The sequence below is a fragment of the Calliphora vicina genome, chromosome 4 (genome assembly GCF_958450345.1).
Source record: "Calliphora vicina chromosome 4, idCalVici1.1, whole genome shotgun sequence".
NCBI lineage: Eukaryota > Metazoa > Arthropoda > Insecta > Diptera > Calliphoridae > Calliphora > Calliphora vicina.
This window is the reverse complement of record NC_088783.1, coordinates 114,565,772-114,578,190: the sequence shown is the minus strand read 5'-3', so window position 1 is coordinate 114,578,190 and position 12,419 is coordinate 114,565,772. Positions and strand designations below refer to the sequence as shown.

Sequence of the window (12,419 nt, the reverse complement as noted above, 5' to 3'; positions counted from 1 at the left end):
CATACGCAAGGCGAATTCATACAAGATGGTGGCAGTTCTACAAAAACAACAATTGCTCTTAACAAATGTCAAATAACTAAAATGAAAAATTAAACAAATAAGTATTAAAACTAAATATAGTGTAGATAAACGAATAGTGAGGGATTTACTTATTTATGTAAAAAATAAAAATTTTGTTATTAAGCTTAGAATATGTAGATATTTAAATATAAAAACCAGCTTTGACAAGTTAGAATCAAAAAGCGAAAAAAAAATTATCAGCTGTTTGACTTGACAGCTTGTATAAATTCTGTAAACATTGCCTGCCCCAAACAATTAAAAATGCTAAATATTTTTGTATAATACAAGAAAATAATTTCAATTCTGTGTTAAATTAATTGTTTGAAATAATTAACAAGTAAATAATACAGCCATAGGCTATAAAGCGCCTCAAAATATTGAAATACAGTTCCCAATTAAATGTAAATAAGAAAAATACCCAAAAAAATAGTTGAAACTTATAAACAGTGTAAAATAGATTCCAATACATTATGTCGTTGGAAATTATACAGTCATTTCCTCCGCCGCCCTTGAAAAGAGCACGTGAAACAATAACTTTGTCAAGCGATGGAGCCTCTAAGTGCGCCGAAATATTTGTTACAAACAATGCCGACAAATGGACATTTTTCTGTGCCTATTGCCAAAAGGCAACCTGTGATATAGGCGCTTTCATTTGTCACATCAGATTGGAACATTTGAATAGTCAGAGCGATCAGATACCTGAACTGCAAAGCAATGTTCCCATAAATACAAATGCCGAGGTATCTACACAAGCCACACAAGCAGAAGAAAAACTTAGGATAGACGGTACACAACAGTCACCGCAAAATGATATAATTAAAGAAGAAATAACTATTATGGACAGTGAAGAACAGATGATACAAACGATTTGTTCTAAAGTTTCGCAAATAACTGACATTACTTCATTAGAGCCGATTGAAAGTGTTGAAACGGAAGACCCCCTTGCTAATAAGGTAATCAGAATTTATTTATAAAAGTAATACATAATGTAAAACTATTAACAATACCTAGCTTTAAAAGTTTAATATTAAAGATATAAATCTTAGTGAAATGAAAGGGTAGCTTTTATTTTGTAATTTTTGTGATATTTATATATTGTGTAGTGATTTTTTTTAAAGAAGTTTTAAGTTCACAACACCACAGGTAAAATTATAATAACTTGTATTTTAGCTTCAAACCATCTTAATATGTATATATGTATGTACTTTCTGATTATAGTTGCGCCGGCCTTTGGGCAAGACGTAGGACCATGTATAATAACATGGTGCTTGCGGACGCCACATTCCGGAGATAATTGACGATTGCACATCACCTCTTTTGGGAAAGCTCGTATAGGAAAACAAGAGGTGAGTGCTTAGTAGAGTTTTTATTTTTAAGTATTAGAGGTCATATTAGAGGTCAATAGATGTTCCGAAGTTTTCTCTCTAATATTATATTTCACAAAATCGCCTTTTTATGGTATTTTTTTCACATAAATTTTCATTTGTAACAATAAATTATTAATTTTAAATAATAGACTGCTTTTTAATTATGTTAAATCTTAGTTTTATTGCAATTCCCAAAATGGAGATTTTAATATCCATTTAAAGAATTCAACATTTTTTAAAATTTTTAAATGAAAATTCGTAATTTATAATAATTGCATGGAATTAGGCTTTTAAATTATATTAAATCATTGTTTTATATGAATTCCCAAACTGGGATTTTTAATACCCAATTTGGGAATTCAGATTTTTTTTGAAAATTTGTAACAGAAAATTGATAATTTATAATATTTGGATGGAATTAGGATTTAAAATTATATAAAATCGTTGTTTTATATGAATTCCCAAACTGGGATTTTCAATACCCATTTAAGGAATTACAAATTTTTGAAAATTTATAACAGAAAATTGGTAATTTATAATAATTGGATGGAATTATGCTTTTAAATTATATAAAATCTTTGTTTTATATGAATTCCCAAACTGGGATTTTTAATAACCAATTTGGGAATTCAGTTTTTTTGGAAAATTTTTAACAGAAAATTTATTTTTTATAATATTATGATGGAATTAGGATTTAAAATTATATAAAATCGTTGTTTTATTTGAATTCCCAAACTGGGATTTTCAATAACCATTTAAGGAATTCAAATTTTTGGAAAATGTTTAACAAAAATAATTAATTTTTAATATTTGGTTAAATTTGTGCTATTATTAAATTATATAAATCGTGGTTTTATATGAATTCCCAAACTGGGATTTTCAATACCCATTTAAGAAATCCAAATTTTTTGAAAATTTATAACAGAAAATTGGTAATTTATAATACTTGCATGAAACTAGTCCTTTAAATTATATAAAATCGTTGTTTTACATGAATTCCCAAACTGGGATTTTTAATACCAATTTAAGAAATCAAAATTTTTTGAAAATTTTTAATTGAAAATTAATAATTTTTAATATTTGGATGCAATAATTTTCTGAAATTATATAAAATCGTTGTTTTATATGAATTCCCAAACTGGGATTTTCAATACCCATTTAAGGAATTAAAAATTTTGGAAAATGTTTAACAAAAATAATTAATTTTTAATATTTGGTTGAAATTAGGCTTTTAAATTATATAAATCTTGGTTTTATGTGAATTCCCAAACTGGGATTTTCAATACCCAATTTAGGAATTAAAAAATTTAACAAATAATTAGTTTTTTTTTTAATATTTGAATAAATTTTTTTATTAGAGTTTATTATTCCTAGAAGCGTTTAAATTATTTTTTTTTTATTTTTTTTTTTTTAGAATCCTTTGACAACATCAAATCCTGCAGACAATAGCCATCAGGAATATTTTCTCATAACACAGATAGATGAGGCAGCAAACAATAGAACCGACTTAATTTCCTATAATTCTCCAATAAATCCAAACACTGAAAGTATAGAAGACAGCACAATCAATTTAGGATTCAACCCGAAATTACCCTTTAGTTGCAAAGAGTGTCATAAAGCTTTTCCCACAACAAGAACTTTAAATGAGCACAAAAAATCGCATGACAATAAGAGGCATTTGCCGTGTCCCCTGTGTCCGACAAAACACAAAGAACGCATGCTTATTACACATATTTTGACGCACGAAAGCGCAAACTGCTTTCCTTGTCAGGTGTGTGGCATAGTATATAACAGTCAAGACGAACGTCTGACACATTGGAAGACACACGCCAATGAGCAACCGTTTGATTGTAAAATTTGCTATCGTCGTTTTTCTAGACTAGAATATCTAACGAATCACTTAAAAACTCACAAACAATATCAGTGTACTTACTGTGCATGTGAAGTCTATTCCAATACTGTTCTAACAGATCCTTATGTTTGTAGCGAATGTGAAAAGTTGGCTGTCATAAAGCAAAAAGAGGAGCCAGAAAGTTCATTCGATCAAACGTCGCTTGAATATGATGAGAAAAAGGTAAAATAATTGTATAATAAGCTAATAAATATGTAGCTTGAATTGTAATTATTTGTTATTGTAGGAATCTATAACATTATGCAACGAGGCAGAGCAGAATTTTAATGAATTGCCTTCAACCTCTAATAGAAATGATGAAACAATTGATGATCTTAACAATGATTCAAAATCTCCAAAAATGGAATTTCTTAACGATGATGAATTGTCAAATGAATTTGACTCATCAAGTGTAGAATTTATTGCTGAAACATACCAAAATGATTGTGATGATGATGATGATGTACCCAGTGGTAGTGTTTCCAAAATAACGACCCCATTAAGAGTTGGTTTAGAGGGCGATTCATTAACGTATATATGTACATATTGTGCACAAGTTTTTATTTCTGAAAAGGCCTTAATTCTCCACACAAAAGTTCACATCAATAATAATGACATTGCAAACAAATGTTCTTTTTGCCATAAATGTTTCCAAAGTAAATCGGTGTTAAAATCTCACCTTAAATCACACCACAAAAAGAAATTCATATGTCCCCTGTGTCCGTTGACTTATAGTAAGCAAAACAATTTCATTAATCATGTCTTGTTGCACGAAAACGATTGGTGCTTTCCTTGTCAGATTTGTGGAAAAATATTTGACAACAATGATGAACGTTCGATCCATTCCCAAATTCATATCAAAGACCTACCATATGGTTGTGAATTTTGTTATCGGCGTTTTTCTCAAAAACATTATCAAAGTCGTCACTTCAAAACTCACAAAGAATGTAATGGGTAAGTGTGTCTGTCTGTCTGCCTTTAACTTTTGCAGACAATTTCCATTGTCACCAACAACACCTGGTCCATAACATCCAATTCAGTTCAAAAGAAGTTGTTAATCATTGACCTATAGCGCTCGCCGTTGACGGTGATGGCCTGACCAAAGTCATTCTTAAATAAATATGCACCGATGATCGATCCGAATTTTCAATTTTAGTACTGAGAGGTTGGAAAAACTACTATTTGTATATTATGCATTTTGATACCGTTCAAAATTTAAATTTTCCTTACAAATATGTATTTTTATTAAATAAGTTTTTTGTTTTATGTAATAAAATAAAACTAGCTTTGAAACTAAAGTTTTTGATGTAATTTTTTTTGAGGGCATTTTGGGTATTGAAAATCCCAGTTTGGGAATTGCAATAAAACAACATTTTAATATAATTTAAAAGCATAATTCCATTCAAATATTATAAATTTCCAATTTTTTGGTAAAAAAAAATTCAAAAATGTGAATTCCCAAAATGGGTATTGAAAATCCCAGTTTGGGAATTCACATAAAACAACGATTTAAGCCTAATTCCCTACAAATATTATAAATAAGCAATTTTCTGTTACAAAATATTAAAATAAAACTGAATTCCCAAATTGGGTATTGAAAATCCCAGTTTGGGAATTCACATAAAATATTGATTTAATATAATTTAATAGCCTAATTACATTCAAATATTATAAATTAGCAATTTTCTGTTAAAAATTTTCATAAAACTGAATTCCCAAATTGGGTATTGAAAATCCCAGTTTGGGAATTCACATAAAAAACAATTTTATATAATTTAGAAGCATAATTTCGTACAAATATTATAAATTAGCAATTTTCTGTTACAAATTTTCATAAAACTGAATTCCCAAATTGGTTATTGAAAATCCCAGTTTGGGAATTCACATAAAACAATGATTTTCTATAATTTAGAAGTCTAATTTCATCCATATATTATAAATTAACAATTTTCTGTTAAAAATTTGCATAAAACTGAATTCCTAAATTGGATATTAAAAATCCCAATTTGGGAATTCATATAAAACAAGGTTTTTATATAATTTAAAAGCCTAATTAGTTTAACAAATCTGTAGCATAATTTTAGGCGCAAAATTTAATTTATAAATGAATGAAATTTAAGTCAGTTTTAATTTGGTTTTTTTGTATTTTAGAATTCCATCATTGCCTCATCAAATCGGCCACACAATATACAAGAGGAATTTTTTGTGGTAACACTAGTGGATAAGGAAGACTCATCACAACAATCACAACTCAATGAGGAAATAACTGAAAAAAATGACACTGACACAGATGAATCAAACACAGTTTCCTGTTATTCTGCCAATGAGACTAATGACACACATTCAGAAAGTCACCAGGACCATAAAGCCAGTTACAGCAAACCGCATTCAAAAAGAAGTAGAAAAAATCGGGGGGTAGAAGAAGACACTGAGTTATTACAACACAAATGTCCGTTTTGCAAATGGGGATACAAAACTAAACAGGCGGTATTTCAACATATATTACATAATCATGATGAAAATTACCACCAGAACTTACCGTGGAAATGTGAAGAGTGTAATAGAGGTTTTCTGACCACCAGTGGTTTGAATACGCACCTAAAATCACACGACAAAGACAGACATTTACAATGTCCCGTGTGTTTGTCGAAACACAAAGATAACTATTTTATTACACATGTTATGACGCACGAAAGCGACACCTGCTTTCCATGTCAAGTCTGTGGCCAACTGTATAACAGCCACAAGGAACGTATGCAACACTGGGAACTACACGCCGAAGATAAACCATTTTATTGTAAAATTTGTTATCGCCGTTTTCGCAAACAACAATATCTAACACATCATTTAAAAACACACAATAAATATCAGTGTAACTTCTGTCCAGAACAATTTAATTCGCCTGTAACTCAGCGACCTCCCTATGTTTGTACGAGTTGTAAAGATTTGCCCGATATAAAGCAACATATAAAACATCTAAAATCATTGGCTTACAATAGTCATGTATTCGACTCGGATGAGGTAGAATAGAAACAATATAAACAATTGATCCATAAAGAATTTACTTTGTTTCTTTCTAGGATACCCTTGCAGCATTTCCAAAGCCATTAGAGGATGTTGCTGCCGCGCAACACAATAAGGAATTGTGTTCCCAAAGGAACGAGGAGTCAAGCAATAAACCTAACAATGACTCAAATGCTAATGCAGCAGTAAACGTAAACGAGGAAATCGAAAACGAAGATGTATTTTCATATGAAGATGGCTCAGATTTAGAATTTATTGATGAAACCTTGGATGGTGTTGATAATGACGATAATGTACCCAGTGGTAGTGGCCACCATAAATCGCCCTCACACCAACAAACAATACAGTCAGAAGAAGGCTTGTTCAATTGCCTGCATTGCAAAAGAGCCTTTAATACACAAAGAGCTTTAAGTACCCATACAAAACGAACACATATCAATCAATCGGCTCCCGATTGTCCCTACAATTGTTCTTATTGCAATAGAGGTTTCCAAACAAAATCGGGCCTAAATTTCCACGAAAAAACCCACGATAAAAATAAGTACGAATTTAAATGTCCTTTGTGTTCGATAACTACTTTTAGAGAATGCGATTTCATAACGCATGTTTTGTCACACGAAAGCCCCATCTGCTATCCTTGCCAAGTGTGTGGTAAAATATATTCCACATCGGAAGAACGTCTGGCACATTGGGCGACACACGTTCAAGAGCGACCATATGGCTGTAAATTTTGTTATCGGCGTTTTGCTCAAAAACAGATACTACACCGTCACATGAGAAGTCATAAACAGTAAATAAAGGGAGGGTTTCTTAAAACGCTACAGGACCCTTAAAAGTCCTCAAAGATGATATGTTCATAATATATTTAACCAAATAGAGCCTTGTCTAGATCTTGGGCCCATATAAATTATGATATTTAGCAATAAATGACTTGAATAATTGTAGTTTATTATGCGTGTGTTTGTTTTTCTAAGAAAATCTTAAAAATAATCTCAAATTTATAATAATTGTAATAAATAATTAAAATAGAATATGAAATGGTGAAACAATCCCTATATTGAAACCAGTAACCAGCTAAAAATGATTAATTACATCTAAATTAGCTAATGCATTAGTTTGCTTTACGTTATACTCACTACTCCTCATCAACTTGCCGTTACTATTTATATACACAGCGTTATATTCTAGTAGTTTCAAGAATTATCTATATTTCCGCATGTTGAATGTTGCAAGCAGCCGTTACAGACCGTTAAATTCAAATTCATAATGTAATTTCTTAACAATCAAGGCGAATGTATATGCTAGTAGGTGGCAGTGGCGAATTCAAGTAAATACGAGCGAATTCATAAATTGTTTATATATATTCGCCTTGAAATTAATGAATTCGCCACTGCCACCATCTGGTATATAAATTCGCCTTGCGCTTGTGTTTGTTGTGGCCAAGGCGTATTTAACAAGGTGACAGCCAAAGTAAATTAATAAAGTAGACTCAGTAGAACAGCTGACTATTTTTTTTACTTTGGTCTAATCTGTCAATTCACTTGTGGTTGTTGTGGCGAAAAATACAACAAGCCCAAAAGCAAAAACAACAACAGGCAACTTTGACAGCTCAGACCTTAAACCAAAAACAAAATTGCTTGTGGTTTTTGTAAATGTTGTATTTGTTGTAGTACTGTCGCTACTTTATTAATTTACTTTGGTGACAGCAGTGGCGAATTGAAATAAATACAGGCGAATTCACTTATTTTTTATATATAGAGTTTGACATACGGACGTACGGGCGAATATTTTTTATATATGTAGTTTGACATTTGTGCGAGCTATTTCTATAATCAGCTGTGCTGCCGATGGCACCTTATTAAATGCACCTTGGTTGTGGCGAAAAATACAATAAACCCAAAAGCAAGGCGTGTTCAAGGCGTATTAACAAGGTGAGTGCGTCCCGGCAACAAATACAACAATGCAAAAACAACAGGCAATTTGTTTTTGTTAAAATGTACGGTAAATGTCAAAATCAAGGCGAATTAAAATATTACTATGTTATTTACAATAACAAATGTAAACATAAACAAAGTTTGACATATAGTGTACATAAAACCACAGCGAATTAAGAAACAGCTGATTTTATGCACTCACCTTGTTAATACGCCTTGGGCGTGTTAATACGCCTTGAGCAAAAGGAACAACAGGCAACTTTGACAGTTCAATTATCTTATATTAAGAAAAACAAACTGTCTGTTGTTTTTGTACATGTTGTATTTGTTGTTGTTCTGTCGTCACCTATAAATTCTCCATCTTGTTAATACGCCTCGATCAAGGCGTATTAACAAGGTGAGTGCATAAAATCAGCTGTTTGTTAATTCGCTGTGGTTTTATGTACACTATATGTCAAACTTTGTTTATGTTTACATTTGTTATTGTAAATAACATAGTAATATTTTAATTCGCCTTGATTTTGACATTTACCGTACATTTTAACAAAAACAAATTGCCTGTTGTTTTTGCATTGTTGTATTTGTTGCCGGGACGCACTCACCTTGTTAATACGCCTTGGCCTCGATATACAATTTTAATTGTTGACAATTAAAAATACAACAAAAAGAAAACAAATTATTTACCAATTAAAAGAAAAGTGAAAACGATTTTTCCAACTTATAAACAAAGGAAAATATACAAAATGCCCGTGAACATTTTACGACCTTTTTCCTCTCCTTCCCTGAGAAGAGATCGGGATACCATAATGTTGGAAACTGATGGTGCCAGCAAATGCGCCGAAATATTTGTTACAAATAATGCCGACAAATGGACATTTTTCTGTAACTATTGTCAAATGGCTGCCAATGATATAGGAGTTTTCATATGTCACATTAGATTGGAACATTTAAATGTACGGCCAGATTCTGCCAGACCAAGCAATAAGTCTATTAACAATACAAATCCCAAACGACCTGAGGAAATATCTACAAATTCTCAACAGCAGTCAGCTTTAAGTGACATTATTAAAGAAGAATCAACTATTGGCAGCAATCAAGAGGATTTACAAGCCATTTCGCTGACCGAAAATAATGAATCAATGAATCTCATTGCTTGTAAGGTAAGACTTAATGGCTGGGCAAATTAAATTTGTGGAAATTGCCAAAGGAATGCACAAATTTCATAAAGAAATAGTTAAACTAATACTATATTATGCCATGGCTAAACTCTAGTTTATGGGCGCCAATTCGGATCGATATCATTGGAGATCGTTTTAAATGATATTTTTCATAATATATCTTGATCTATAAAGATCTTTTTAAATCATTGGGGAACGTAGATTTTAAAACCATTGGCGCCCCTAAACTAGATTTGTTGCAAATTTGTTTGTTTTGCTTTTTAGAATTCCACACAAACATCTCAAGATCCTGGGCCAGAAATGAACCATTCCGTTTTTACAATAATACCAATAGATAGACAACAAACTCAAAAACAATTAAGGTCTGAGTCTAATGCAGAAGCAATCACTGAATTCGAAAAGGATGATGAAATATATGATGATCTTGATTTCGATAATGATGATGCAGATGATGATGATGACATGGATTCTGAAAGTAACGATGACAATGAAGCCAGTGGTAGTAAGATGAAAGTAATGAGAAAGAGCAAATCCCTAGCGGTAGACAGTGACATATCGCCCGTCAAGTGTCCATATTGTACTATTGTATTCAAAACTAAACATAGCGCTGCCGGTCATATACTACGTAACCATGACAAAGAATTACCCATAAAATGTGAAAAGTGCCAAAGAGGTTTTCTCTCCACAAATGGTTTAAAAATACACATAAAATACCATGATGCAAATAATCATAAAGAGTGTCCGGTGTGTAAAACAGAACATTTAAAAGTCTACTTTATTACACATGTTCTGACGCACGAAGGCGACAAGTGCTTTCCTTGTCAGGTCTGTGGCGAAATATATACCAGCTATTACGAACGTCTAAAACATTGGAATACCCATGCCAAAGAGAAACCGTTTGCTTGCAGTATTTGTTATAGGCGCTATAGTAAACTACAGTATCTAAGGCGTCATTTGAAAAGCCACAATCAATATGAATGTAATTTCTGTTCATTAAAATTTAATTCATCTAAAGCTCAACGATATCCTTATGTCTGTACGGAATGTGAAGAATTGCCTGATATAAAACAGAAGATAGATCATTTAAATTCATTGCTTAATCACAATGATGCACTCGATTTGGAAAAGGTAATAAAATTTGTAAAAAATTCAAGTTAAAATTAAATTATTTATTTTCTTGCTTTCTAGAATGTTAATATAACATCAAATCCTGTAGACGAATCTGTTGTAAACCAAGATACACCAGATAAGCAACCCTTAACACAAGAAGCCTTCGCAGAAATTAAACTAAAACCGCACAGCTACAGTTCTTTTGTCGATGACGACAATAATGGCTCATATACGAATTTATCTTATGATAAGTATCACAGCGACAATGATGATGTTTTAAATGAATATGACTCAAATTTAGCAGGTACTGATGATACACTTGATAAAACCCAACAATCAACAGTCCACAAAAATGCAGAATTCTTGCCAAAGAAGAAACGTAAATATATCAAAAAAAAGTTAAACTCTGAAAAGCTCTTAAAAATCCGCATGAATCATATTGGTTTTAAATACAAGTGTCCGCAATGCCAACGAGAATTCCAATCCAGATCGACCCTATGTCAGCACGTAAAAGCCCATGATAAAAAGAATCTACTGAAATGTCCTGTGTGTCCAAGCCGCAAATTCGGCGAAGGTTTATTTATTGCTCATGTCATGTCACACGAAAATGACACATGCTTTCCCTGTCAGGTGTGTGGTAAAATATTTGAATTCAATGAGGAACGTATCACACATTGGAAAACTCACATCAAGGAAAGGCCATACGATTGTAAAATTTGTTATCGCCGTTTTGCCCAAAAACCTATACTCACGCGTCACATGAAATCTCATAAGCAATAATGTGTTCAGATTTCATTTCAATTGATCGAAATTTGAATAGTTGGGCGATATAAAAATAGAAGGATTTAAAACTCAACTTAGGCATCATGGTGAAATTCCAACATTGAAATCTTGGGTGTCACTTTTGATAGTCCACTGCAATCACGCATAAACTGCGATATAGGAAGAAGGTCCTCAAGGCACTAGCCGGCAGCAATTGGGGTATGGACAAAAAAAACTTTGTTTTGTAGTTAACCTACAAAACGATTGGTCTGTCAGTGGTCAACTATGCTGCTCCTGTGTGGTCGCCTTCATTGAGTGATACTCAGTGGAGAAATATTCACAGCTGTCAAAATGCAGCCTTAAGGACCGTCACAGTCTGTCTTCAAATTACCTCCGAACACTAATTTGACAAGGAAACTAAGGTTCTACCATCAACGTTATGTTGACGCAACAGTTACTTTTGGAATGTCATCCATACTTCGACATCACACAGTTGGAGTCTCCCTCGAGACATGTCAGACAAGACCTACGTAAATTCGAGGAGAGCATACACAGAGGTATGTACAGAACACATTTGATCGCAGCTCGTATATGACAGCTTTGAACGACATTCATAGAGACGCCACCAATTCCGCTGTAACAGGATACCATAAGAATGTGCTTAATGCCTTTTGGTTCCATATAGACCGTGCCGTCCTCAACTAATGCCCAGAATGTGGTCATCCAGTCGAAATAGCACAATTCCTTGGACTTGAACATGCAGAACCCTCTAATTAAATATTGTAAAATTGTTTATGCTGCTACAACAACATCACTTTGGACCGACAGAATGGCGTTTATAAGGCCATATACCAGAAATTATTTTTAGACATTAAATGCTATGAAATTTGTGAGCTAAAAAGCCATAATTTCAGTATTTCCATTGAATTTCTTGTGTTTTATTTAGATGATAGAAAATAGAAATGCACCCAAAGTAAATTAATAAAGTAGCGACAGTACTACAACAAATACAACATTTACAAAAACCACAAGCAATTTTGTTTTTGGTTTAAGGTCTGAGCTGTCAAAGTTGCCTGTTGTTGTTTTTGCTTTT

The 12,419-nt window shown here is 32.3% G+C and overlaps 3 protein-coding genes across 4 annotated transcripts; all 3 read left to right on the top strand.

The window, feature by feature from the left end:
- The first annotated feature begins 357 nt into the window (after nucleotides 1-357).
- On the top strand, nucleotides 358-4,519 carry LOC135958146 (zinc finger protein 26-like). Of its 2 annotated transcripts, XM_065509021.1 has the most exons (3): nucleotides 358-1,013; nucleotides 2,842-3,501; nucleotides 3,566-4,519. In XM_065509021.1, the coding sequence occupies exons 1-3, from the start codon at nucleotides 531-533 to the stop codon at nucleotides 4,274-4,276; spliced, it is 1,854 nt and encodes a 617-aa protein (XP_065365093.1). In that variant the 5' UTR covers nucleotides 358-530; the 3' UTR covers nucleotides 4,277-4,519. The 2 variants fall into 2 exon arrangements, 1 of the variants encoding a protein (XP_065365093.1); XR_010576450.1 differs by lacking the exons at nucleotides 358-1,013; nucleotides 3,566-4,519 and adding an exon at nucleotides 1,277-1,406 and having other exon boundaries at nucleotides 2,842-2,967.
- Nucleotides 4,510-7,167, top strand: LOC135958704 (zinc finger protein 337-like). Its single transcript, XM_065509596.1, has 3 exons — nucleotides 4,510-4,554; nucleotides 5,470-6,339; nucleotides 6,399-7,167. Exons 1-3 carry the CDS (start codon nucleotides 4,510-4,512, stop codon nucleotides 7,134-7,136), a joined length of 1,653 nt encoding a protein of 550 aa, XP_065365668.1. The 3' UTR covers nucleotides 7,137-7,167.
- Nucleotides 7,168-9,019: 1,852 nt separating this feature from the next.
- LOC135958703 (zinc finger protein 717-like) lies at nucleotides 9,020-12,253 on the top strand. Its single transcript, XM_065509595.1, has 3 exons — nucleotides 9,020-9,436; nucleotides 9,719-10,582; nucleotides 10,643-12,253. The coding sequence occupies exons 1-3, from the start codon at nucleotides 9,020-9,022 to the stop codon at nucleotides 11,342-11,344; spliced, it is 1,983 nt and encodes a 660-aa protein (XP_065365667.1). The 3' UTR covers nucleotides 11,345-12,253.
- Nucleotides 12,254-12,419: the final 166 nt, after the last annotated feature.

Excerpts from the sequence above, each read along its gene's own strand:
- LOC135958703 (XM_065509595.1), top strand. The coding sequence starts at position 9,020 with ATGCCCGTGAACATTTTACGACCTTTTTCCTCTCCTTCCCTGAGAAGA. Across the intron at positions 9,437-9,718 it reads TGAATCTCATTGCTTGTAAG|AATTCCACACAAACATCTCA; the intron begins GTAAGACTTAAT and ends TTTGCTTTTTAG. Across the intron at positions 10,583-10,642 it reads ATGCACTCGATTTGGAAAAG|AATGTTAATATAACATCAAA; the intron begins GTAATAAAATTT and ends CTTGCTTTCTAG.
- LOC135958146 (XM_065509021.1), top strand. The coding sequence starts at position 531 with ATGTCGTTGGAAATTATACAGTCATTTCCTCCGCCGCCCTTGAAAAGA. Across the intron at positions 1,014-2,841 it reads AAGACCCCCTTGCTAATAAG|AATCCTTTGACAACATCAAA; the intron begins GTAATCAGAATT and ends TTTTTTTTTTAG. Across the intron at positions 3,502-3,565 it reads TTGAATATGATGAGAAAAAG|GAATCTATAACATTATGCAA; the intron begins GTAAAATAATTG and ends TTGTTATTGTAG.
- LOC135958704 (XM_065509596.1), top strand. The coding sequence starts at position 4,510 with ATGCATTTTGATACCGTTCAAAATTTAAATTTTCCTTACAAATAT. Across the intron at positions 4,555-5,469 it reads TAAATTTTCCTTACAAATAT|AATTCCATCATTGCCTCATC; the intron begins GTATTTTTATTA and ends TTTGTATTTTAG. Across the intron at positions 6,340-6,398 it reads ATGTATTCGACTCGGATGAG|GATACCCTTGCAGCATTTCC; the intron begins GTAGAATAGAAA and ends GTTTCTTTCTAG.